A 26,840-nucleotide genomic window follows, 5' to 3' on the forward strand; every position below is an offset into this window, starting at 1 on the left:
CCACCCTGACTGACCGAACCAAGGCCACACCACCTCAGTCCGTCAACGCTACAGTCTTCACTTATGCGGCCCACACCAGCCCTCTGTCACCTGCAGCTTATCTGTTCCCCTTTTGTCCTCGCTAGCAGCTCCCTTTGATGCCAGCACCCGCCGGTGCTTCCACAACCGGCTTCACTTACAACTGCACCCAAGCGGTTCTATCCTCATATGTTGGTCAGCCACGCGACCACCCCAAACACCCGCTGGCGCTTGTCCATCAGCTCCTCTCTCTCCTTGCGCTGTCTCCTTCCCGTTGCTCTTTGACGCCAGAAGCAGCTTCCACTAACTCCCACACGGCCCACACGGCCAGCCTCACCTTGACCAAACGAAGGTAACCTCCTTCGCATCCAACGGCAGCCCTCTCTTCGAAAACCCACTACGTTGGCTCTCTCGGCTCACTAGAGCACCTTTGGCTGCGCCCAGCCTGTCATCACCCTCTTCACGGCGAACCTCCAAAACCCAACAGCTTCATGGCCCTTCTTCGCTAACTCTCCAGTCTCGCCAGCCCAAAAACCTGCCAGAGAAGTATCTCTACTCCAAGGTGGCCGCCTTCAAAACGACCTGACTGCCAACCAAAGCAGCCCTCTGGCTTCGCTCCAGTCACCTACGCTGTCACCTCAACGGCCTTGTCACCAGGCGGTTACCTGCAGCTGCCTTCCCATTCCAGAGCAGCCTCCACGCATCAGCTCGTCTCTTGGCCCCCCCAGTCGCCAACTCTTGTACCTGGCGGCTGCCTTCAGCATCTCCATAGTGTCTGCCTGCAGCTCTTCTCTCTGCTGCTCTCTGCTGTGCCAATCACCAGGTACTCAACTCCTTCGCCTCTAGCTTTCTGCAGCGCCTGCCTGGCCCTTCTCACTTACGAGGCGGCCTTCACTCTACCCGGCGGCCACCACTTCAAATCTTCGCCAGCTGGCTGCAGATCACCCGCGCAAGGCCTGTACGCCGGCGTTTTAGTCGCTCCACCAGCAAACGCGTCGCTCACTCCAGCGCCTTGGCCCTCTTCACCTGTACGCTTTCCGGCCCTCTGCAGCGATCTCGTCTACACTCCCCGCTTCTCTTTTCGAAACGGACACCTTCAGCTGTTCTACGACCTTCGAGAGGGTGGCACATTGGCAACAACGTTGGCAACCTAACAAGGCTCCACGTGGTCACTTCATTCCTGGCCACGTTGGTATATATTATTCATTATTTTCCCTAAGGCCTAAAGATGGCCACCCTCACGCCATCATTTCACACCAATGTCCAAGGCAATACTGCCTTCATTCACCTTTAAATTGCCCATGCCCTCTATACACTTCTTTCAAATGCAACCTTTAATTGCCCACTTATACTTGGGGACGCGTACACAACCAAGCTGCCGCGAACAGTTGAAACCATCTGCAGTTGATCACATTCCGGACAGGCCTGCACGAGCCTCAAAATGAAAACCGTCCACGCTGTACACCTGGCAACGCCCTCAAAAGCAAAACCTTCACAACTGCCATGCACACGTATGTACACTGACCAAAAAGATCTTTCCGAAAAATGCCTGACATACTTTGCCAACCCCCCAGTCTGCTAGAGCATTCATGCTCAGCAGCAAAAGCATAAATTCCATAGCTATCCACCAGGATCAAAAGGAAACAGCTCCAACTCACCATCCCATTTCCCAGCATCTTTGAAACACCATGGCTGCACCACTGCATACCAAACGTCAACCATATGCATCAGAAAATCATTTCCGTCCACTTCACCCACAACAAACCTCCCTGTCTTCGAAACCTGTGGCATTGCATCATCTAGCATCCCATTCATCAATACCTGTGAAGGCCAGGTTCCAACATCTTGACCTTTCTCCACACAAAAATCCAGATCCTTTCCAGCAGCAGTGTCCACCAGCACTTCCAGCTCCTGCACTTCAGGCATCTCTTCACAACCATTCAGCTCAACTGGCTCAGAACCTTTGTCATCCATGGACTTTGCCTTCAACATTTCAGCAACCCGCAAAGAGGCCTTAGTTACACTCTCGACCATATCAGCATCCATGTCCACCTCTGGCTCCTGCTCATCAAGGCTAACAACTGCCCAGATATCATCCTCAGGCACAATACTCACATCACAACGCTCCTCATCAGCCAAATCTACATGCATACCTTCTTGAGTGCTGCCAACCCCCCTGGTATCATCGTCCAAAGACTCCCCAGCACATAATGCATCCAATGGAACAACATCCACATCATCCATCGCAGGTACCAAACCACCATCAAGCTGTCCAAGAAAATCCATAATGATAGGATCTTCCTCCACGCTCTCCACATCCGCATCACAAGCCATCTTCACTTCATCAGAAGTCTCTACCCCATCCTCCTCCCTTGTAGAATCTGGCAAAAAATCATCCTCAAAGCATCCTGTATCCAGCTCCTTTTCCTTCTTCTCATTAGCCAATCCCAAGACATCATCCTCCTTGCTTTCATGTGCATGCATCTCATCCAGATCCAAATGCTTATGATCTTCAATAGAACCTTCCAACTCACTGTCATGTACAGCCACGACCTCCAAATCCAAAGAAGAATCCACTGGCAACTTCTCATCTTCACTTTGCTCCTTCACCTGCTTCTCATCCACCTGCACATGCTTTAAAGACTTTGGAAAAAAATCAGAAGGCACATAAAACACCCCCCTTTGCACCTGTATCGGCCTTTGAGGCTCCTGTCTAATCAAACCTTGCATAGAACTCTTATTCACCTCAACCAAAGTTACGTGCATATCCCTTGCAGACACAACACCTTCATACGGATAAATACCCATCTCCATCTGCTTCAAAATCTTGCCTTCCTTTTCCCTAGCAACCCTAACTACATCATCAAAAGACTTGGGACTCTTCAACTCAACCCTTACCTTCAAATGGGGTAGTAAACCATCAATAAACAAGCTCTTTTTCAGAAACATTGGAGGAACTTCCTGCTTCAATGTCATACACCACTTACTCCACAAGCATGTAAATACCTTCACAAAATCATCCAGTGATTGCCCATGTACCTGCTTCAAGATGCTCAACTCCTGCCAAAGCACACTAGAATCCTCCACTTGCTGAAAACGCTCCAAAAGACCACCTTTCAACCTATCGAAGGTCAAAACACCAGCATCCTGTGCTTCAAAATCCTTAAGCCAGCTTCGGGCATCTCCCTTCAAGAAAATCTTTATCAGCCTCAGAACCTGCTCTTCATCTGTGACATGGTTGCTAATGCATGCCAACTCCATCTGCTCCAAAAAGTCACATACATCTTCATCCTTCCTGCCATGAAACTCCGGATAAGACCACATCACGACAAACCTGCAACAATCCCTGAGCTCCCCTCAGTGAAACATACGCCCTTCCAGGCAAAGAACAACGCCTGACCTATCCACAGTGGGGGCACCAGAAGGATGTGAGGTGAAAAAAAGAAAGAAAACCCTACCTCTATAGCCCTTCACCTCCCAAACTTGGAATAACACACACGAACGGGGGCACCACCAGCCACCGGCTGGAACACTCTCTCACAAATCACCACCCAACCCACGCCACACAGACAGCACAAAAACAAGGGCACCATAGACAAAGTAAACACCCAGCAATTATATTCCCAGTCAAAACTTCATACAAGCTTCTCTCGACACAGAAGCCTTACTCACACAACCATAAACAAAACACTCAGACCTGTCACTGCCGAGGATACACCACATCCCCAATCACCACATGATCCACTCGCATGCCTACTGTACCAATCACACCAGAATGAACCCCGCCACTCTGACTTCAGACGGCGCCCCACCAGCTAACCCACAAGTCTCTGCAGCCCATCACTTCTGCATGCGTCGCCAGCAGCTACACCATACATCTCTCTCTCTCTCGCTCTCTGTGTGCTGATCCTCTGCCAGCCTCTTCAAACCCAAGCAGCTTATCTGCCCTGCTACCGGCCCACCACCAAGCAGCAACACCAACCTTTCTCTGCTTCACTCGGCACCCTGCTCTGTCCACAGCCCTGTCTCCTAGGCGGCCCACACCAGCCACCAACCTTCTACCATATCCACAGCCACACGCTGTCCACCTATCTTCAGCGTCCACCCTGACTGACCGAACCAAGGCCACACCACCTCAGTCCGTCCACGCTCCAGTCTTCACTTATGCGGCCCACACCAGCCCTCTGTCACCTGCAGCTTATCTGTTCCCCTTTTGTCCTCGCTAGCAGCTCCCTTTGATGCCAGCACCCGCCGGTGCTTCCACAACCGGCTTCACTTACAACTGCACCCAAGCGGTTCTATCCTCATATGTTGGTCAGCCACACGACCACCCCAAACACCCGCTGGCGCTTGTCCATCAGCTCCTCTCTCTCCTTGCGCTGTCTCCTTCCCGTTGCTCTTTGACGCCAGCAGCAGCTTCCACTAACTCCCACACGGCCCACACGGCCAGCCTCACCTTGACCAAACGAAGGTAACCTCCTTCGCATCCAACGGCAGCCCTCTCTTCGAAAACCCACTACGTTGGCTCTCTCGGCTCACTAGAGCACCTTTGGCTGCGCCCAGCCTGTCATCACCCTCTTCACGGCGAACCTCCAAAACCCAACAGCTTCATGGCCCTTCTTCGCTAACTCTCCAGTCTCGCCAGCCCAAAAACCTGCCAGAGAAGTATCTCTACTCCAAGGTGGCCGCCTTCAAAACGACCTGACTGCCAACCAAAGCAGCCCTCTGGCTTCGCTCCAGTCACCTACGCTGTCACCTCAACGGCCTTGTCACCAGGCGGTTACCTGCAGCTGCCTTCCCATTCCAGAGCAGCCTCCACGCATCAGCTCGTCTCTTGGCCCCCCCAGTCGCCAACTCTTGTACCTGGCGGCTGCCTTCAGCATCTCCATAGTGTCTGCCTGCAGCTCTTCTCTCTGCTGCTCTCTGCTGTGCCAATCACCAGGTACTCAACTCCTTCGCCTCTAGCTTTCTGCAGCGCCTGCCTGGCCCTTCTCACTTACGAGGCGGCCTTCACTCTACCCGGCGGCCACCACTTCAAATCTTCGCCAGCTGGCTGCAGATCACCCGCGCAAGGCCTGTACGCCGGCGTTTTAGTCGCTCCACCAGCAAACGCGTCGCTCACTCCAGCGCCTTGGCCCTCTTCACCTGTACGCTTTCCGGCCCTCTGCAGCGATCTCGTCTACACTCCCCGCTTCTCTTTTCGAAACGGACACCTTCAGCTGTTCTACGACCTTCGAGAGGGTGGCACATTGGCAACAACGTTGGCAACCTAACAAGGCTCCACGTGGTCACTTCATTCCTGGCCACGTTGGTATATATTATTCATTATTTTCCCTAAGGCCTAAAGATGGCCACCCTCACGCCATCATTTCACACCAATGTCCAAGGCAATACTGCCTTCATTCACCTTTAAATTGCCCATGCCCTCTATACACTTCTTTCAAATGCAACCTTTAATTGCCCACTTATACTTGGGGACGCGTACACAACCAAGCTGCCGCGAACAGTTGAAACCATCTGCAATTGATCACATTCCGGACAGGCCTGCACGAGCCTCAAAATGAAAACCGTCCACGCTGTACACCTGGCAACGCCCTCAAAAGCAAAACCTTCACAACTGCCATGCACACGTATGTACACTGACCAAAAAGATCTTTCCGAAAAATGCCTGACATACTTTGCCAACCCCCCAGTCTGCTAGAGCATTCATGCTCAGCAGCAAAAGCATAAATTCCATAGCTATCCACCAGGATCAAAAGGAAACAGCTCCAACTCACCATCCCATTTCCCAGCATCTTTGAAACACCATGGCTGCACCACTGCATACCAAACGTCAACCATATGCATCAGAAAATCATTTCCGTCCACTTCACCCACAACAAACCTCCCTGTCTTCGAAACCTGTGGCATTGCATCATCTAGCATCCCATTCATCAATACCTGTGAAGGCCAGGTTCCAACATCTTGACCTTTCTCCACACAAAAATCCAGATCCTTTCCAGCAGCAGTGTCCACCAGCACTTCCAGCTCCTGCACTTCAGGCATCTCTTCACAACCATTCAGCTCAACTGGCTCAGAACCTTTGTCATCCATGGACTTTGCCTTCAACATTTCAGCAACCCGCAAAGAGGCCTTAGTTACACTCTCGACCATATCAGCATCCATGTCCACCTCTGGCTCCTGCTCATCAAGGCTAACAACTGCCCAGATATCATCCTCAGGCACAATACTCACATCACAACGCTCCTCATCAGCCAAATCTACATGCATACCTTCTTGAGTGCTGCCAACCCCCCTGGTATCATCGTCCAAAGACTCCCCAGCACATAATGCATCCAATGGAACAACATCCACATCATCCATCGCAGGTACCAAACCACCATCAAGCTGTCCAAGAAAATCCATAATGATAGGATCTTCCTCCACGCTCTCCACATCCGCATCACAAGCCTGTTGGAAATAAGTGCACACTAGGTGTACTATTTCTAGTCTAGTTTCACTTAAGTCTTTGTGTCTTGAGTCTAGTGCCATGTGGCACCTCTACATTTATCCCATAAGTCAGTCTACTCAATCTTGTACTTCTCACCTATATATTGTAGGTGTCACATCAATGAAAGTATCAATCTTGTGTCTTGTCTACACTCATCTCAAGGTAACTCTTTGTATTTCATTTGCTCTTGTTTTATTTCTAGTTTTGCACTTGCTTTTATATTTCCTACATGGTATCAGAGCTAGGTTGCCTGCCATAGCTTCTCCCTAGCTGCGCTCAGCCTGTAGGACCAGCCGGTTCCACTCATCTCATAGCTGCGCCAACCTGAATCTGCTGTCCACCCTGCGCCGGCTCCATTTATCTCAAGGCTGCGCTGACCTGAATCTACTGTCCACCCTGCGCCGGCCTGATTTCAGTAGCTGCTGCATACTTCTGTTGCTTTCGTGAAGCTGCTACTGCTCTCTCACTTGGAGCTGCTGCTGCCCGCCATACTGTTGCAGCCCATCTTTGGCTGCCTTCTTCATCAACTCAAGGGTGTGTATCATCTCAAGGAAGCTGTAGATCGACTGTCCTCCTAAACGAGCTATTTTTTTGCTGCATTCAGTTCTGCCATTGCTTCCTCTTGAAGAGTCTACAAGGTAATTGTGCATTGTCTCCATCAGTTTGCTGATTAGTCCTTTTTTATCTACAAACTGCTAGTTCCTCATGCTTCGATATGCTGTCAAATGCTATGGCCTTGACAAGTGGTGAGAGAGCCGGCTTCTAAAAACAGTTTGGATCTCTTCTTTCATTCATTTCTGCAATCTTGTAAGGGAATAGACACTGCCCTTGCATTTTAGCAAGAGGTAAGACCTTCCCACATGGCCTCTTCTACTCATTCTCTCATGTCTATCGACAAATTCAATGGCTCCAACTTTCATACTTGGCAAATCAAAATCAAGTGCCATCTTATGAAAGAAGGTCTCTGGGACATTGTTCACCATGTTGCTCCCGAAGATTCCGACATTGAGCAAGTTATCACTTATGCTCCCACTGCTAAGAATGACAAAGCCTATGCTATCATCCTGCTCGGTCTTGGAGATGATTACATTCATCACATCTCCGACATACAGTCTGCTTCTCGAGCATGGATCAGTTTGGATACCCTCTTTGGACCCCGCTCTAAAAATTCTAAGATTGCACTTATGATCTCATTCTTTGATCTATATATGCAGGAGGGAGCTACTATAGCCTCTCATGTCAATTATTTTCGCAGTCTTATGGTTCAGCTTGCTTCAGTGAAGTCCCCCATCTCCGAAGATATTGCTATTGCTGTGCTTCTCAAAAGCTTACCTGATACCTATGCTACTCTTGTCACTACCTTCAAGTATCACAATAATCCTACTCTTGAAGGTATCATCAATGCTCTCCAAGAGGAGGAAAGAACAAAACAACAAAAGGTAACTGACACTGCATTTTTAGCAAAGAAAGGAGGATCTAAGGTAAGAAAGCCTTGCACCCATTGTGGAAAAACTAATCATTTGGAGAAGGACTGCTTCAAGGCTCATCCATGCACCATTTGTGGCCGTGATAATCACCGGGAAAAGGACTGCTACTCTAAAACCTCTACATCAGCCCCTGCATCTGCCTCAGCACATGTTGCTGCAGCATCTACAACAGCAGATCTTGCTGTTCATTCCTCACATGATGAGGAATGGGCTTTCTGATTACTTCACCTTTCTTGTCTACCACTTTGACCACCGATGATGTAGGTCAAGGGGTTCTAGTGTCTTACTCATTATGCTTTTTGACCTCTCTCTTGTCCCTACCCAAGAGGCAGCGATTGCCCTTGAGGAGGGGTTGTCTTCAAGGTCCATCTGCTTGTCTACAGTCAGTCATCTGTCTATCTATCTGTTGTCTGTCTATCTATCTGTTGTCTGTCTAGTCTTGTCTGTCTATCTATCTGTTGTCTGTCTATCTGTCTATCAATCTGACTGTGTCTTGTTTTAGATCCATCTTGTCCCTACCCTTGTGGACCCATATGAGGATATCACTTGAGGAGGGGTGTCTCAGGATCTTCTTGTCTCTCATGTCTTGTCTCTCAGTCTATCAGTCTTTATGTCTATCTTCTAGTCTTGTCTTTTTTGTCTTCCTCCTAGTGTCCACTTAAGGAGGGTGTTGGAAATAAGTGCACACTAGGTGTACTATTTCTAGTCTAGTTTCACTTAAGTCTTTGTGTCTTGAGTCTAGTGCCATGTGGCACCTCTACATTTATCCCATAAGTCAGTCTACTCAATCTTGTACTTCTCACCTATATATTGTAGGTGTCACATCAATGAAAGTATCAATCTTGTGTCTTGTCTACACTCATCTCAAGGTAACTCTTTGTATTTCATTTGCTCTTGTTTTATTTCTAGTTTTGCACTTGCTTTTATATTTCCTACAAAGCCATCTTCACTTCATCAGAAGTCTCTACCCCATCCTCCTCCCTTGTAGAATCCGGCAAAAAATCATCCTCAAAGCATCCTGTATCCAGCTCCTTTTCCTTCTTCTCATCAGCCAATCCCAAGACATCATCCTCCTTGCTTTCATGTGCATGCATCTCATCCAGATCCAAATGCTTATGATCTTCAATAGAACCTTCCAACTCACTGTCATGTACAGCCATGACCTCCAAATCCAAAGAAGAATCCACTGGCAACTTCTCATCTTCACTTTGCTCCTTCACCTGCTTCTCATCCACCTGCACATGCTTTAAAGACTTTGGAAAAAAATCAGAAGGCACATAAAACACCCCCCTTTGCACCTGTATCGGCCTTTGAGGCTCCTGTCTAATCAAACCTTGCATAGAACTCTTATTCACCTCAACCAAATTTACGTGCATATCCCTTGCAGACACAACACCTTCATACGGATAAATACCCATCTCCATCTGCTTCAAATTCTTGCCTTCCTTTTCCCTAGCAACCCTAACTACATCATCAAAAGACTTGGGACTCTTCAACTCAACCCTTACCTTCAAATGGGGTAGTAAACCATCAATAAACAAGCTCTTTTTCAGAAACATTGGAGGGACTTCCTGCTTCAATGTCATACACCACTTACTCCACAAGCATGTAAATACCTTCACAAAATCATCCAGTGATTGCCCATGTACCTGCTTCAAGATGCTCAACTCCTGCCAAAGCACACTAGAATCCTCCACTTGCTGAAAACGCTCCAAAAGACCACCTTTCAACCTATCGAAGGTCAAAACACCAGCATCCTGTGCTTCAAAATCCTTAAGCCAGCTTCGGGCATCTCCCTTCAAGAAAATCTTTATCAGCCTCAGAACCTGCTCTTCATCTGTGACATGGTTGCTAATGCATGCCAACTCCATCTGCTCCAAAAAGTCACATACATCTTCATCCTTCCTGCCATGAAACTCCGGATAAGACCACATCACGACAAACCTGCAACAATCCCTGAGCTCCCCTCAGTGAAACATACGCCCTTCCAGGCAAAGAACAACGCCTGACCTATCCACAGTGGGGGCACCAGAAGGATGTGAGGTGAAAAAAAGAAAGAAAACCCTACCTCTATAGCCCTTCACCTCCCAAACTTGGAATAACACACACGAACGGGGGCACCACCAGCCACCGGCTGGAACACTCTCTCACAAATCACCACCCAACCCACGCCACACAGACAGCACAAAAACAAGGGCACCATAGACAAAGTAAACACCCAGCAATTATATTCCCAGTCAAAACTTCATACAAGCTTCTCTCGACACAGAAGCCTTACTCACACAACCATAAACAAAACACTCAGACCTGTCACTGCCGAGGATACACCACATCCCCAATCACCACATGATCCACTCGCATGCCTACTGTACCAATCACACCAGAATGAACCCGGCCACTCTCACTTCAGACGGCGCCCCACCAGCTAACCCACAAGTCTCTGCAGCCCATCACTTCTGCATGCGTCGCCAGCAGCTACACCATACATCTCTCTCTCTCTCGCTCTCTGTGTGCTGATCCTCTGCCAGCCTCTTCAAACCCAAGCAGCTTATCTGCCCTGCTACCGGCCCACCACCAAGCAGCAACACCAACCTTTCTCTGCTTCACTCGGCACCCTGCTCTGTCCACAGCCCTGTCTCCTAGGCGGCCCACACCAGCCACCAACCTTCTACCATATCCACAGCCACACGCTGTCCACCTATCTTCAGCGTCCACCCTGACTGACCGAACCAAGGCCACACCACCTCAGTCCGTCCACGCTCCAGTCTTCACTTATGCGGCCCACACCAGCCCTCTGTCACCTGCAGCTTATCTGTTCCCCTTTTGTCCTCGCTAGCAGCTCCCTTTGATGCCAGCACCCGCCGGTGCTTCCACAACCGGCTTCACTTACAACTGCACCCAAGCGGTTCTATCCTCATATGTTGGTCAGCCACACGACCACCCCAAACACCCGCTGGCGCTTGTCCATCAGCTCCTCTCTCTCCTTGCGCTGTCTCCTTCCCGTTGCTCTTTGACGCCAGCAGCAGCTTCCACTAACTCCCACACGGCCCACACGGCCAGCCTCACCTTGACCAAACGAAGGTAACCTCCTTCGCATCCAACGGCAGCCCTCGCTTCGAAAACCCACTACGTTGGCTCTCTCGGCTCACTAGAGCACCTTTGGCTGCGCCCAGCCTGTCATCACCCTCTTCACGGCGAACCTCCAAAACCCAACAGCTTCATGGCCCTTCTTCGCTAACTCTCCAGTCTCGCCAGCCCAAAAACCTGCCAGAGAAGTATCTCTACTCCAAGGTGGCCGCCTTCAAAACGACCTGACTGCCAACCAAAGCAGCCCTCTGGCTTCGCTCCAGTCACCTACGCTGTCACCTCAACGGCCTTGTCACCAGGCGGTTACCTGCAGCTGCCTTCCCATTCCAGAGCAGCCTCCACGCATCAGCTCGTCTCTTGGCCCCCCCAGTCGCCAACTCTTGTACCTGGCGGCTGCCTTCAGCATCTCCATAGTGTCTGCCTGCAGCTCTTCTCTCTGCTGCTCTCTGCTGTGCCAATCACCAGGTACTCAACTCCTTCGCCTCTAGCTTTCTGCAGCGCCTGCCTGGCCCTTCTCACTTACGAGGCGGCCCTCACTCTACCCGGCGGCCACCACTTCAAATCTTCGCCAGCTGGCTGCAGATCACCCGCGCAAGGCCTGTACGCCGGCGTTTTAGTCGCTCCACCAGCAAACGCGTCGCTCACTCCAGCGCCTTGGCCCTCTTCACCTGTACGCTTTCCGGCCCTCTGCAGCGATCTCGTCTACACTCCCCGCTTCTCTTTTCGAAACGGACACCTTCAGCTGTTCTACGACCTTCGAGAGGGTGGCACATTGGCAACAACGTTGGCAACCTAACAAGGCTCCACGTGGTCACTTCATTCCTGGCCACGTTGGTATATATTATTCATTATTTTCCCTAAGGCCTAAAGATGGCCACCCTCACGCCATCATTTCACACCAATGTCCAAGGCAATACTACCTTCATTCACCTTTAAATTGCCCATGCCCTCTATACACTTCTTTCAAATGCAACCTTTAATTGCCCACTTATACTTGGGGACGCGTACACAACCAAGCTGCCGCGAACAGCTGAAACCATCTGCAGTTGATCACATTCCGGACAGGCCTGCACGAGCCTCAAAATGAAAACCGTCAACGCTGTACACCTGGCAACGCCCTCAAAAGCAAAACCTTCACAACTGCCATGCACACGTATGTACACTGACCAAAAAGATCTTTCCGAAAAACGCCTGACACTTGGCACCAAACTTCAATGCAATTGTGCGTTGCGCCACCAGTAAGCATCGCATGTTGGCACTATTGCCTATAGTCGTGGGTTGCGCTTTTCTTCCACAGTGGTGAGAGCATTCGCCACTTCTCTGCGTCGGGCACTACCACCTCGCAGCATTGCCGATGGCCTCAACATCTCTCTCCAACACTATTTGCCAGAGCGTGACCCTCTTCTCCTTTTCTGGATGTTCCTGTGCTGGGCTACTCCCGCACAACCCCTTGCCAGCCTCTGCCTCTTTCACTACCACCGTTGGGCTACTCCCACACAACCCCATGCCAGCCTCTGCCTCTTTCGCTGCCGCTGCTATTGACTCTGCCTCCCACGCCTTCTCATTGCCACCTCCGCTTTGCCATCCGCAACCTAACAGAGCCGCTCCTTTCTGGAAGCCCTTAAACGTCGCCTCCATCTCCCATACCAGCAAACTGCATTTGCAGTGCCACGTCAACAAAAAAATTTGGGGCTTTTCTGCAAATCAACTCTCTTCACCAAATTAAAGCCTTCACAACACTCAAAATTCGGGGCTTTTCTCCATTCATGGCAGAGATTGTTGGCATGAGAAAGACATTTTGAGGAGTCCATCCACTCTTCTTTATTCATGGTCTAACAGGAGAAGAGATGCAGGATGTATCTATGCACGGTTAGACAGATTTTATGTGGATGATTGGGTGCTTGACAGAGATGGACATACTTTTATTGCTACAGGCACCTCCAAATCAGATCATTGCCCAGTGGTTTTATGTACTAGAGATCCGAATCGCCATGGATCAGCACTCCATGTACGCATCCCTGATCGTTTGTTTTGAGATGCAGAGCTATCGCGTCGTATGCTTGATATTTGGAGATCTCATGATTTCTTTTACAGGCCTCTCAAAGCCTGGCCTCTGCTCTCTGTGATATTAGTGACTTTTATCACACACGTGCCCTGTCTAAGAGGCAAGAGAGGCCTTGAACTTAGAAAGGGCTATTAGATGTAGATTGGCTGTCTTGCAGAAAGAGCACGAGAAAAATCCTCATGCTCAATGGGTTGCAAATTCTTCATGTACTGCTAGGGCAGAACTTCATCACTCTCTTAAGCAACGCGCGGAGTACCGTTTCCATGCCCAGGAATCCTTTTGGACACAGATGGGTGGCAGATGTAACAAACATTTCTTTGCTTCTCACGGCCCATCTCATGCCAGAGATAGTGTCAGGCAGTTGCAGGATTCACATGGCACTCTTCACTCAGATCCTCTTATGGTTAGAAAGATTGCCATTGATTTCTATCGCCAGCTTCTTAGTGCTAAGCCGCATTCTGATTTGAGACACAGCACACAGAGGAAGGTTTGGAATGCATTGCTACATTTGATCACTGAGGAGATGTGTGCCGCTCTGGATGCCCCTTTTTCTATGCAGGAGTTCAATCATGCTCTTCATGCCTTACCTCATGGCAAGTGTCCAGGGGAGGATGGCCTTTCCCTTGTTTTTTTCATTACTTTTTGGGATGAGATCGGGGCTGAGATCACATCGGCTTTGTAGGAGATGTGGGACTCAGGTTCTATGCCGCCTTCTCTCACTGAGGGGCTTATTTATCTTATTCCTAAGAGCGCGGATAAGACATTGATTGGCCAGTTGAGACCTATCACCTTACTTGGGACTGCCTATAAGATTCTTGCTAAGGCAGTGAGCATCAGATTGCAGCCAATTTTGCAGGATGTCATTCATGATACTCAAAATGGATTCTTACGCAGCAGGAGCATCTTTGTTAACATTTTCTTGTTTTGGGAGGCCGTCGAATGGGCTAAAGGGAGCAATCAGCCCTTAGCCATTCTCCTCTTGGATTTTGAGAAGGCCTATGATAGAGTGGATTGGAACTTCCTTGAGGGTACTCTTAGCCGGCTTCTCTCAGAGATGGATCAAGGGAGTTTCAGGCATGTATCGTGATGCCCACAGTAGAGTTCTCGCTTGCAGTGATAGAGGAGAGCGGTTTCAAATTTCTCGCTCAATACGATAGGGCTGCCCTTTAGCCCCATTATTATATATCATAGTTGCAGAGGCCATGAGCATCTTTCTCCGCTCCACTGCTGGTATTTCGAGATTGAGGTTGCCTCTTCGTAGTCAAGAGGAATTGGTTGACTCTGAGTTAGCTGATGACATAGCCTTGTTTTTGGAGGCTTCAAATATATGCTTATATTCCTTCCGGGTAGCACTAGAGGAGTTCTGTTTGGCAATAGGGGCACTCATAAATTGGCACAAATCTGTTGGTTTTTGGGTTAGTGATTCACCGAGAGTTGATTGGGGTGCAAAGCTTGGTTTTACTTCGAGCAGCAGAGGATGCACTGCTAGATATTTGGGATGCCATGTTGAGATTGATATTTCTCCTGCACAGCAGTTTGCTCCAATACTTTTGAGTATCCGGAAGAAGATCCTTCATTGGATCTCCAAGAGATTAGATTTAGCCTCCAGAGCTTTGGTGGCTAATCAGGTTTTGCTTGCCTCAGCTTGGTTTATTGCCTCTTGTTGGTGCTTCTCTCGTGCGTGCATTGGCCAATTGCGGAGATTGATCTGCAATTTTCTCTGGTCGGGTTTGGATGGCACCTCAAACACTCATGCCAGGATAGCTTGGCTCACAGTTATTCAGCCCAAAACAAAGGGGGGCTTCAATATTATCGATCTGGATGTTCAGCGCAAGGCGTTGCTTTGCAAACTTGTGGTCAGAGGTTTCCTACCAGGCGATGAGCCTTGAAAGGATTTTTTCTTGTCTCAGATTTTTGGATGAACACCCAGGGTCGGGAGAGACTGGATGCCCAGCATCCGTTTTTTGTTCACAAAGGCTGATATTAGGGCACCATCTTCCCCTCTTATTGCAGCCATTGTCAGAGCATGGAGAAGCATGAGATATTTTTTGCGACAAAGGCTTCCTAGGTCTTTGGATGAGGCTGACCGACAACCTATTATGTGGAACGAGTTCATTAGGGATGAGGCTGGTCAACCACTTGGTGCATCTCGTTATATGCATGGTCAAGATGGGAGAGATGTGCATGTAGAGTTCTTGCTTGGAAGACCTTTAAGAGTCTTCCAGAGGATCGCAAAGCTGCATCCATTCAACATCTCAAGGACTCTCGCATTCATATTGATCAGATTGATGTAGCTATTCCGCATGAGTGGCTTTCTGGGACCTTTCACGAAGACTATCATCCAAGTTGGCTGGGAGTTTTTTCGAGGATAGGCATACCTCTGCAAGTCATTGCTCTCCCGGGCCTGGAGGATACAGATTGCCTCATTTACTCTATCATGCCTAGTGGGAGATTGAGGAGATGTAGTATGGAGGAGATCATCCCAAATACTAGGCTTAGTCTAGTGAGGATTGTTGGTCACTCAGGGAAGCACTGGTTCATTGACCCTTCTCCTCAGATAGTGACTCATGGCTCTTGGTGTTTGTGGTTATATGGTGGCAATCCTATCAGATATCTTCAGTGGGATCCAGGAGAGTGGGAGTGGATTGATGCCTTCGATCCTTTGAAAAGCCTTCCTTTTTTCAGTTTCACCGTCCCGAATGCCAGGTTTCTCCTCACTCGACAGATGCATAGGATCCCTACTATCAAGCCTCATTGGGAGAGCTATGATATTTCTCCAGTGATACAGCGCACATATTGGCATAGACTTTGGCACTCATACAGAAGGAGCCAGATCTCTCATTTCTTTTGGTTATTCTTACATGGTGGTCTCCCCACCAATCAGTGGAGATCAGTTTTCGGTGTAGTACCTTCCTGTCCTAGTTGTGCAACAGATTCTGAGACCGTACAACATTGTTTATGGGGATGCAGCACTGCAGAGCAGATTTGGGGTTCTATAGCCCAACTTATGGGAAATTTGAGTGGCCGAGCCATGCATGTGACTTGGGGGGCAGTTGCTTGGCTCTCCCAGTCCGGTCCGCAGCATTTTATGAGGGAAGTGGTACAGATTCTACTATTTTCAGTCATAGAGGTATTGCCCAGCATGGTTTATTGCAAGATGTTCCACTCTGATTATACACCCCCTAGACAGAGGATTGACACCGGTTGGGAGATTATTGCCAGTATTACAGCATAGCAAATCTGGAGAGCTAGATGCACAGAGGCTATTGAGGGTGTCCAAATTTTTGGGTCTCAGTGCATTAGTACTATATAGGGTGATATCATCCATACTCTTATGGCTGCTTGGGCTCGCATTCAAGGGCCCTCTCGTTCTACGCAGGCGAAGTGTGATATTTATGCGGGAATGGGACCATGGCATCTTCTTTTCCTCTAGTACCACAGGTCTTATATGGCATCATGATGCTCCTCAGTGGTTGAAATCACCTTACATATTGGGGTGATTCTATTCTTTTCCAGCTTATAGCTGTGATTGTTGTATGTTTTTCTCATACTTAATAGAAGTCTCTTTCTGAAAAATAAAAATAAAAAAATTGGGGGTTTTCCAAAAATTGACAATGGGAATCAAATTAAGGCTTTACCAAAATCAACTCAAAGTTGAAGCCTCATGCATCGAATTGAAGCCCCCATAGTGCCATAGAAGGCGCAATAGCTTGGAAGTGTTGCCGTAAGAGATCACTCTTTATCGGACACCTGGAAAGTCATTAAACTTCCAAAAATCTACCTTTTCTTGCTCAATGTGTGGCATGGGTTCTGTGCTTTGGCAGTCCCCCGAAACCTGAATTAACTAATCTCTTATGTGTTTTCTCGTGTGAGTTTTTATATTTGTTAAAAAAGCCTTGATCATATAAAAGGTTCCTTTCCCATGACAAAACCTGTTTAGAGCCAGGGGGGTTTATTTTGAGAGCTAATGTATGATGCTACTATGGATGGAGCTCCCATGAATCGCACCTAGCATGTGAGTTCCACAATGGGAGTGCCATCATCTCCTAGACCACTGAGTTTTTCTACAACCATGCTTAGACTTGGAGCCTCTAAGCTACGCTCATACACAAGTCTGGTGTACTTGGTTGAGACTCTAAGCCATGCTCACACTTAAGCCACTGAGTTGGCATAGAGAATGTCTTAGTTGGAGACTCCGAACCATGCTTGCACATAAGCGGTTGAGTTGGCGTAGAGAGAATGTCTTAGTTGGAGATATGGTAAAGTCCGAAGGCCATGATAGAGCATTTTGAAAGTCTTCTCAGTCAGTATATACACCTTTGCTCCGAAGGGGCTTTTGCAGGGTATTCGGAGCTTTGTGTGTGTGAACTAGCCCTTGAATGTGTTTATGTGTCCATGTGTCAGTGAACCCACTCTTATGAGTGGATAAGATAAGTGTGCCACATGTCATTAGTGTGTGTGTGTGTGTGTGTGTGTGTTTGACATGAGCTACGTGGAGGGTAAGATTTATGGATGCCCTTACGTCTCTCGTCTCCCTGGAGACTCGAAGCTTGTTTTGCAATATATTTAGTGGTTGGGCAGACCTCCTAAGACTAGCAATACTTTGAGACAAGAAAGTATCGTTTGGAGCCGTGCATTCCCTCCTCCTTTGGCTCTCTGTTCCCCTCGGCGAGCTTCTTCTTTTTCACAAAAAGCATTCAAGTTCACGAAGATGATATTGATGTTGAAGGAAATGTTCGTTCCTTTCCTCAAGCTCAAAGCCATTGGTAGTTGGGTATCCACTTCAAACTTTTATGGCACATGTTACGAGAACAATTGCATCCTTTTACTCCTCTTGTGTTGTTCCGGGTGGTGAAAGGACAAAAGATTGGATTTTCCATAGGGAAGATCCTGAACCTTATCCTAGTTTCTCTTTGTCCCGAGTTTTGACTACTTTGATCTACACGTTGATTATTCCTGCGCCTTGGTTTGTTGATCGAGTAAATAAGATTTGCCTCCTCACTAAGATAACCCGTTGGTGGAAACAAAACGTAAAGAAAATGTGGCATAGTAACTCGCCACTCAAATCTACATTGTTTTTATGGCGATGTTTGTTGGGAGTGCTCCCAGTTGGAGAATTTATTAAAAAAAGACACACAGCTGCTGTGCGAAATGCCCTTATTGTCGTTGCATAAAGAAAATAGTGATGCATCTTCTTTGGTCTTGTCTGCAGACTAAAAGTTTCCTTTGGCAATCATGCAGGTGGACATAGCTAAGGCTTTTGATACAATACAATGGGAGTTCATAGCTCAGGTGATGGACAGAATGGGATTTGGGCCTGAAATGAAAAAAGTTATCTTCTAGCTTTATCAAGAGGGATCAACTAAATGCATTTTGGAGGAAGAACTTTCAGCCTCATGGTACCTTGGGAAATCTGTTCAACACGGTTGTCTGCTTAGTGCTTTTTTGTACGCCATTGCGACTCACCCAATGCTCCTTTACATGGACAAATTCACAAGAGATGGACAGCTACATGGTCTCTCCATACACAATTTTTAGCACAGGCATATGCTGATGACTCTTTTCTTTTTTCCCAAGAATACAAAGGCTGACGTAAGGACTCTAATAAAAGCACTGTCCCTCTATAGTTTGGTTGTGGGATTACATGTAAATTCTCAAAAATCAAAGTTGCTACCTTTGAAAGATTATGATTGGCATCAGTTTTTGTGGCCGGGTCAGATCATAAAGAGATAGTCAGGCATCTTGGTTATCCCATTGGTTGGGAATTGTCTTTGAAAGATGTTACTCAATGCCTGATGGCAAAATTGCACTCTAAAATAGAATACTAGAAACTAATTACATGGCCTCTACATGCTCTGGCATATGTCAAAATCTCTTGCTTGGTGGAAAGCTGCATTGAAAAGAATTTGGAAGAGTGGATTTCCCCTCAAGCAACAATTGTTTCTGTGGAGATGTCTAGTTGCAGTATTCCTGGTTGGATCTCTTTTGGTACGAAGGCGCATTGTCTCTTTTGGTACGAAGGCGCATTGTCTCTGCTTCTTGTAGGCGCATTGTCTCTTTTGGTACGAAGGCGCATTGTCTCTACTTCTTGTAGGCGGTGCTCTCATCCTACAGAAACGGTGCCACACCTTCAGTGGTATTGTTCGCACTCTCGCGATTCTCTTCATGATTTGTCTGCACATCTTTGGGGTCGTTTTTCAAGGAGGCGTTTTGGTCAAATGTTCTAGCTTTTTGGTTGCCTTTCTCCTCCCATAACAGACTATACTAACTTCCCTGACTGGACCAAATTATGGGCTTTGTAGACTATCTATCATGCTTGGAATCAGTTACTCTTCTCTAGAGATTCTATCCGGTTGTTTGTTTATTTCCGGAGAGCCCTTTCCCAATCCCTCCGAGATTCTCATCAGATCAAGGGACTAACCTTCTAGCAATTAGAAGTGTTTTCCTACTATTTTTGATCTAAGTAACAGCTGTCCTCATCTTGGACAACTATGAATGTATATTCTCTTCTTTCTTAATAAGACAGTGGTTTCACTATATAAAAAAAGTATGTGTCAAAAGATGGGTTATGTTTGCTAAAGCAAGAGCTTATATGTCCGCCTAAAATACATGGTGGGCTCAATGTCCTGGCAATCCACTCTTCCAAATTCTTTTCAATGCAGTTTTCCACCAAGCAACAATTGTTTCTGCGGAAATGTCTAGTTGCAGTATTCCTAGTTGGATCTCTTTTGGTACGAAGGCGCATTGTCTCTGCTTCTTGTAGACGGTGCTCTCATCCTACTGAGAGTGCCACACCTTCAGTGGTATTGTTCGCACTCTCGCGATTCTCTTCATGATTTGTCTGCACATCTTTGGGCTCGTTTTTCGAGGAGGCGTTCTGGTCAAATGTTCTAGCTTTTTGATTGCCTTTCTCCTCCCCTACCAGACTATACTAACTTCCCTGACTAGACCAAATTATGGGCTTTGTGGACTATCTGTCATGCTCGGAATCAGTTACTCTTCTCTAGAGATTCTATCCAGTTGTTTGTTTATTTCCGGAGAGCCCTTTCCCAATCCCTCCAAGATTCTCATCAGATCAAGGGACTAACCTTCTAGCAATTAGAAGTGTTTTCCCACTATTTCTAATCTAAGTAGTAGCTGTCCTCATCTGGGACAGCTATGAATGTATTTTCTCTCCTTTCTTCATAAGACAATGGTTTCACTATAAAAAAAAGTGTGTCAAAAGATGGGTTATGTTTGCTAAAGCAAGAGCGTATATTTCCGCCTAAAATGCATGGTGGGCTCAATGTCCTTAATATTCATTATCGTATATTGCCAAGGAAGGCCACTCTTCTACCTACATTTATAGAGCAAGTCAAGCCATGGGCACGCATGCTGGGAGCTCTATGCACTAACATGCGAGTAGATGCATATGGACATTGGATCATCAATTATGATGATATAATCTTTAGGCATTTCCATGGTCATATTCCAATCTCTCCATATTCAACTGCTCTCATTCGAGATCGGCAAGCTATACTATGTCATTTACAATGGTCTAGTAGGCCTCCAAATTGAGGTAACTCACTGTTGTTGCAAGGTATTCACTAGAGCATGGTGTTTGATCCACTGCTTGCCTTATCTCAACCAAGAAAGGCATACAATCTTCCTACCTTGGGGATTCATCACACACGCGACATCATGGATTTTCCACTTGCAGTCAGACAATGTAACTTAGGGATGCATCACAGGCCAATCTAAAGAGTCATTTCAATAATGATGCAGCCCTTTCAACCATTCCCAATGCTTGAGGAAACAGAGAAACTTCAAGATTGGTGTTTTGATAGGCAGCTACCTTTTGCCCGTTTCTTTACGGCCAAGGCTTATAGGTTACTCTTACCACCTCCATCGATTGAGGATAATGCAAATCGCCTCTGGCATATGTCAAAATCTCTTGCTTCGTGGAAAGCTGCATTGAAAAGAATTTAGAAGAGTGAATTGCCCCTCAAGCAATGACTGTTTCTATGGAGATGTCTAGTTGTGGTATTCTTAGTTGGATCTCTTTTGGTACGAGGGCATATTGCCACTGCTTCTTGTAGGTGGTGCTCCCATCCTACTAAGACAATGCCTCACCTTCTTTGGTATTGTTGGCACTCTCGAGATTTTCTTGATGATTTGTCCGGACGTCTTCAGGTTCATTTTCCAGGGAGGCGTTTCAATCGAATGTTCTGGCTTTTCAGTTGCATTTCTCCTTCCCTACCAAATTATAAAGACTTGCTTGACTGGACTAGATTCTGGGCATTGTGGACTATCTACCATGCTCAGAATCAGTTGCTCTTCTTTCTTTCTTTTTCCCCGGGAAGAAGATCCTTCTACTAGTTAATGTGAAAAAACAGCCACGAAGGGCTAGATAAAACCACGAAGGGCTAAAAATGAGCTCGCCTCTTTTAAGGGCGAAAAGCAAATAATCAAAAGGGGAAGAGACACTTCTCCTCTGGCTAGCCGCTCTGTGAGGAGAAGACTATCTTATTCACGGGGAAAGGAGGGGACCGCCTCTATCTGTGAGGAAAGGGCCAAGCCTCCAAAGCCTCAAGAAAGCTTTCCGCCGCTTCCTCATGCTGTCAAAACCTCCCTGTAACTTCCCCCACTAACGACGCAGGGTGTGAATGATATCAAGCCATATGCTCCTGATGGTCTCAGACGCCGGAGTGTGGGTACCCTCGATGGCCTCGCGGCATCTAGCACGCCAAACGCGCCAGGCTACTATGCTACTGCAACTCTCCCATCTCTCACATTAGCCTGGCCGCCAATCGCTTGTAGGTGGGGCTATGACTGGTACTGCTTCAATACGATGGTGAGAGACCTTAAGGGCTAGCCCTCCCCCATCCTCCTCATAAGCCCTGACCACTCCAGCTTCCATGGCCTAGGCGATAGTGACCCATGTAATGATCCGAGTCGATGCCCTGTCCATAGCAAAGATGTGGAGAATCCGCTGCCAAATCTACTGAGCCTTCTGGCAATCCCAAAGGCAGTGTCTCTGAGACTACTAAGGGTGGCCGCACCGCGGGCAAGCTGTTGGCCGACCTCCAATTGCCAACCAAAGAAAGGGTGATCTTTCTGGGCCGAAAGCTGTCCCAAAGCCTCTTCCAGAAATCTGAAAGGAAGCACTATGATAATCCCTGAGACTGCCAATGTGCTGTTGTTGCTGGTGTGCCATCTATCTCAGGCATCTAGATCTAGCCACGCTGAATATGCAAAGAAGGGGGCATCCAGATTCTCCTCCCGATCCGCACGATCATGCCAAGTCCACTCTCTCAGGTCCCACTAGAGGCGCGTGAGAGGTCGGCACCCCATATCCATAGCCGCCATAATATCTCCCTGGCCACCTTGGCCGGTGCTGGATCTATGTGCCATTCCCGTGCCCAAAAACCAATCACCCTCACCCTCTACAAGGTGCAGCCACTGAAATCCTCGAAAGGAAGCTCAAATCTCTCTAGAGTCTAGTCTGCCATGGGATCCAATAGAAAAAGTGAGCAAACCACTGCCCTCATCTCTTCCATGGACCGCCACAAGGATATCGTGTCTGGTAAACACGCCTAGCCACACTCGAGGGATTCGGGTCCGGGATAGGAGTCAGCCACTTCTGAGGGATAGCTGAGTCAATGTCAATGTTGAGCCTATCTCTACCCCGGATCCCTGTCAGGCCTCTCTCCTGCACCTCCGAGGGAAACTGCCTATGTGTGATCCAATCTCCAAGAGACTTGGCTGGTCCCATGCTCAAGGAGCCCCAAGATGCATGCGGTCGGGCCCCTAACATGTGGCCACTGGGTAAACGGATCAAGGGGTTCCAAACCAAAGGCTACCAAAGTCACTCCTCTGAGGCAACTAGAGGTATCTATCTAAGGGATGGCCTCAGATGATCCCAAGCACGTGGTAAACTGGCAGGAAATCTATCCTCAAAAGCTGGGCTAAAACCATGGGCTCGCATCTCTGTGAAGATCCTTCTGGTACTCTGCGGCCAAGGGCCCCCAAGACTCAGAGTGCGGACTGAAATCTGGGCCAAAAGGAAATCCTTCCAGGGCTCACCACTGGGAAGGAGTCCTCTAACAATCAACTTGCCCAACAGCACAAGGCTCTAGAAAGCAGGGTCGATGAGTCCTAGCGCCCCTCTGCGATGTGGCTGAATGGTCACTCTCCATGCAACCTTGGCCCTGCTTGGCCTCCCATCACTGCCGGCCCATAACAAGATCCGGATCAGTCACTGTACCTAGCCAATACATGCCCAAGAAAAGGCCCATCACGAAGTGATGTACCACATGGTGGCTAGAAGTACTTGGTTCGCCACCACCACTCTGCCTGCTAGGAAGAGCCTCACCGAGCTCCAACATAAAAGCTTCTTCTGAATACTCAAAAGAAGTGTGGTGAGCTGCTACTCGAGAGAGAGATCAATGCCAACCTGCCAACTGAGATACCGAACTGGAGTGCCCCTCAAGATCCACTAGAAAGCCTCAATTGGTCGCCAAGTCGGGGCGGGTGTTAAGCCTACCCAAAAACCACACGACTTGTGTCAGTTGATCTACGCTCCTAATGCGGGGCATAAAATCTCAATCACCTCCGCGAATCTCTGGAGACTCCCCACATCTCCTGCAAAGAAAGCTACTCTGTCGTCTAAAAACTCTAAGTCCAGCAACTCCTACATACGGAGGTGAAGACGCAATTCCTGAAGCCTGGTCTCCTCGGGAGAGAGAAAACTACTCATGGCCTTGACGACCAATAGGAAGAGGTACGGTGCCAGAGGACAGCCCTGTCTAACCAAGCGAGAAAGGGGGAATCTTTCGACACGCGCCCTGAATAAGAACCTGGCTGTGTGAGGCTGAGTAAAGTCTTGAGACTCTCCGAATCCACTCCATGGGGAATCCCATCCTACTTAGTGTGCCCTCCAAAAATCTCCAATCCACCCTATCATAAGCTTTCTCAAAGTCGAGGAGTAGCACAATGAGGTCCTATTGCCGCATCCTGGTCGAAGCTATCGCCTCCCAGAAGGTAAAGATGTTGTCCAAAATGCTCCGATCCTGAACAAATCCAGTCTAAGTGTCGTGGATCAAGTCTAGAAGAAAAGACTGAAGTCTCTTGCTGATGGCCTTGGCCAAGATCTTATAGGCGGTCTCTAGAAGAGTGATGGGTCTCCACTAGCGGATCTCCAATCTGTCACCACCCTCCTTGTTGGGAATCAAGTGAATCAAGCCCTCTGAGAGCCTCTCTGGCACGGCCCCCCTTTGAATTTTCTTTTTAAAAAAAACTAAGGTAAACCTTAGTGAAGGTGGAGGATTAGGAACAGCATGACCGCGTCGACGCCATACAGGTCGGAGGTATGGAGCGACAAGGATGAGCTCACATGAGCGGTGAACACAGTCGCCTCACAAGGGTCTCGACTGTTGAAAGGCGGCAACAAGGCATCAATTAGAAATCTTATGGGCTGGAGTGAGCACTGAGCTAGTCGCTTTTGAAGAAGGGTGATCAGAGATAGGCAAAGGAAGCATGGCATGACCCAAGCTGCGGCAGCCCGCGATGAGAATGGCAAGAGGCTATGGCAGCACGGTAGAAGAGGTCTCAACTGTTGAAAGGCGGCAAGAAGGTGTTAATTTGGTACTCACATGGGCTGACGTGAGCAGGTTAACCAATCGCCTCTGAGGGGATTGATATCTGATCTCTATATAAGGACACGGGTGGTGAAGCTTATAGAGCTTTCGGCCATTAATTAGTGAGGAGGAGAGGCTGCTGAGTGGCATGAAACTGTCTCAAGCTGTTCGTTTTGAAGATTTTATTCAAGCTCGTTGAAAGCCATGATGCTGTCGAGTGAAGATGGTGGACATTTTCAAGCGACTGTTGCTGAAGATCAAAGCAATAAGCAGCCTTTCAATATTCAAGCTAGTGAAGACCGTGAACCTGCTTGCTGCTGCAAACTCAAGGCTATGGTACTGTGTGTTTGAGTTTTTTCATACTCATGCTCACAAGATTCTGATTATCAAGGAAGCATGGGCTGATATCCGATTGATTTCCATTGAAGTGTGTTAGTGGCTTTGCTTATCATTTGGGTGTGTGTTAACCCAATATCTAGCAAGCTTACCATATCAACTTCTTGGAATGGAAAGGTTATTGTGGAAGTTTCTTCGGGAGTGTATGTTGTTCAGCCTGGGATTATCTTGATTGTGATTGGTGTTTAACAAAGAGTCATAGAGTGCTCCTCAAATATATTTTAAGGGTTGGGAGTCTGATAGAGGTTATCTATAGAGGCAAAGACCAATTGCTGCTCGTCACCTCACAGCGGTGTGACAGGGCAAAGATGAAAGGGGCATGCAAAACAGGGGTGTAGAAAGGGGAAACGAGGATGGAGGAGGCTGGCAAGGCAGAATAGAAGACAAGGAGAGGGGCAAGCACAAGGCCGCACAAAGCAACGAGGAGGGGGAGGGCTTGCGAGCGGGGAGTGGGGCGACAAGCGAGGGGTGCAAGACAGTAAGGGCTACGCTTGCGCAAAGTAGCCAAAGGGCTAGGGTAAAAAGGGTTTGGGGAGCTTAGGAGGGAGGGGGGTGGGGATCTCCAAGATTCTCTTGCTCAACAATCTTGCTAACAAAGGTTTTCTCTTTCAATTTTGTGCAATGTTACAACAGTACTACAGAGGTTCCCAGCTTCTTGATTTGTAGCAATCCCCTTTAGTATGACATTTCTTCCACACAGTCTTCCTCCACTCATTGGTCCCCATTTCTATGTCCTCTTCTATGCCATCTCCTTCTCTTTCATGATTCTGGGCGACCTGTAGCCACCCTGGCTGCCCTAGACACATCTTGCGCCAGTCAAAAGTGATCTCTTTCATTTCGGACAGTTCTCTAGCAGCCACTCCAACAGTCAACAGTGTCATTCATAAAGAACCTTCGGTGCCACCTACCCTTGACTGGTGCACCAACTTGCTCAGGTGACCGGTGCCCCAACTTACCCTTACTGTGGCACACTGATTGCGGCATCTACACCGATATTCCCATCTACCCACTGATTAAAGGAGCACAATCTTACCCATCTACAAGGCAGGGGACCAAATGGATCCACAAAACTATTGAACTAATATGGTTGGACACCTCATGACAGAGATTCGTGGACCAGCAGTGGATGTCATGTTTAGAGTGGTTATGAAGACTTGTTATTTGCTCATCGTGTGCGCCTTGTTGCAATGCATTTACTTTTTGTCACTGATATCTGGGTGCTTCAGGGTACCTGGCAAAAAATGGTAATACAAGAAAGTATTCCCCTCCAAAGAAACCATCGTACCCAAGTCAAATTTACGTCATGTCCAAATTCCATTATATTTTTCATGCATAAATGAAAAGTTAGATGCATGGAGTATAACTGTGAGAATAAAACCTGACTGCAAACTTCAGTTGATCTTTTTTCCAGCACGTGCAAAGAGCTTTCATGTTGAGAAACCGTGCTCTCAATATTGACAATCCATTTTGGTCTTTCCGTAGTTTTTGGCTCCTTTTCACAAACCATGCTTTTGTGCAACTGGTCAATTTTGGCTGACCATTCATCTGCTTTTAGTAGGAGCTGAGAAAAGGCCTCCATTGCACTCTTTGTTTCTGCTAACAGTGCTCTCTATTTCCCCGCTCCCCCCACAACACACACACACAAAATTTTAGATAGCATTGAAGCATCTGTACACAGA

At 47.8% G+C, this 26,840-nt stretch overlaps 1 protein-coding gene across 11 annotated transcripts in view; it reads right to left on the reverse strand.

Annotated features, from left to right (window-relative positions):
* The window catches only part of LOC147603246 (uncharacterized), a 104,513-nt gene that overhangs the window by 34,265 nt on the left and 43,408 nt on the right, over positions 1-26,840 (reverse strand). For all 11 annotated transcript variants that reach the window (XM_086796745.1, XM_086796739.1, XM_086796741.1 and 8 more), the window contains one exon: positions 26,540-26,770. In XM_086796745.1, the coding sequence (XP_086652871.1) occupies positions 26,540-26,770 (231 nt within the window). The remainder of the gene's footprint in view (positions 1-26,539; positions 26,771-26,840) is intronic.

Source organism: Cibotium barometz, chromosome 64 (genome assembly GCF_041138505.1).
Source record: "Cibotium barometz isolate CiBa-2024 chromosome 64, ASM4113850v1, whole genome shotgun sequence".
In the NCBI taxonomy this organism is placed as follows: Eukaryota; Viridiplantae; Streptophyta; class Polypodiopsida; order Cyatheales; family Cibotiaceae; genus Cibotium; species Cibotium barometz.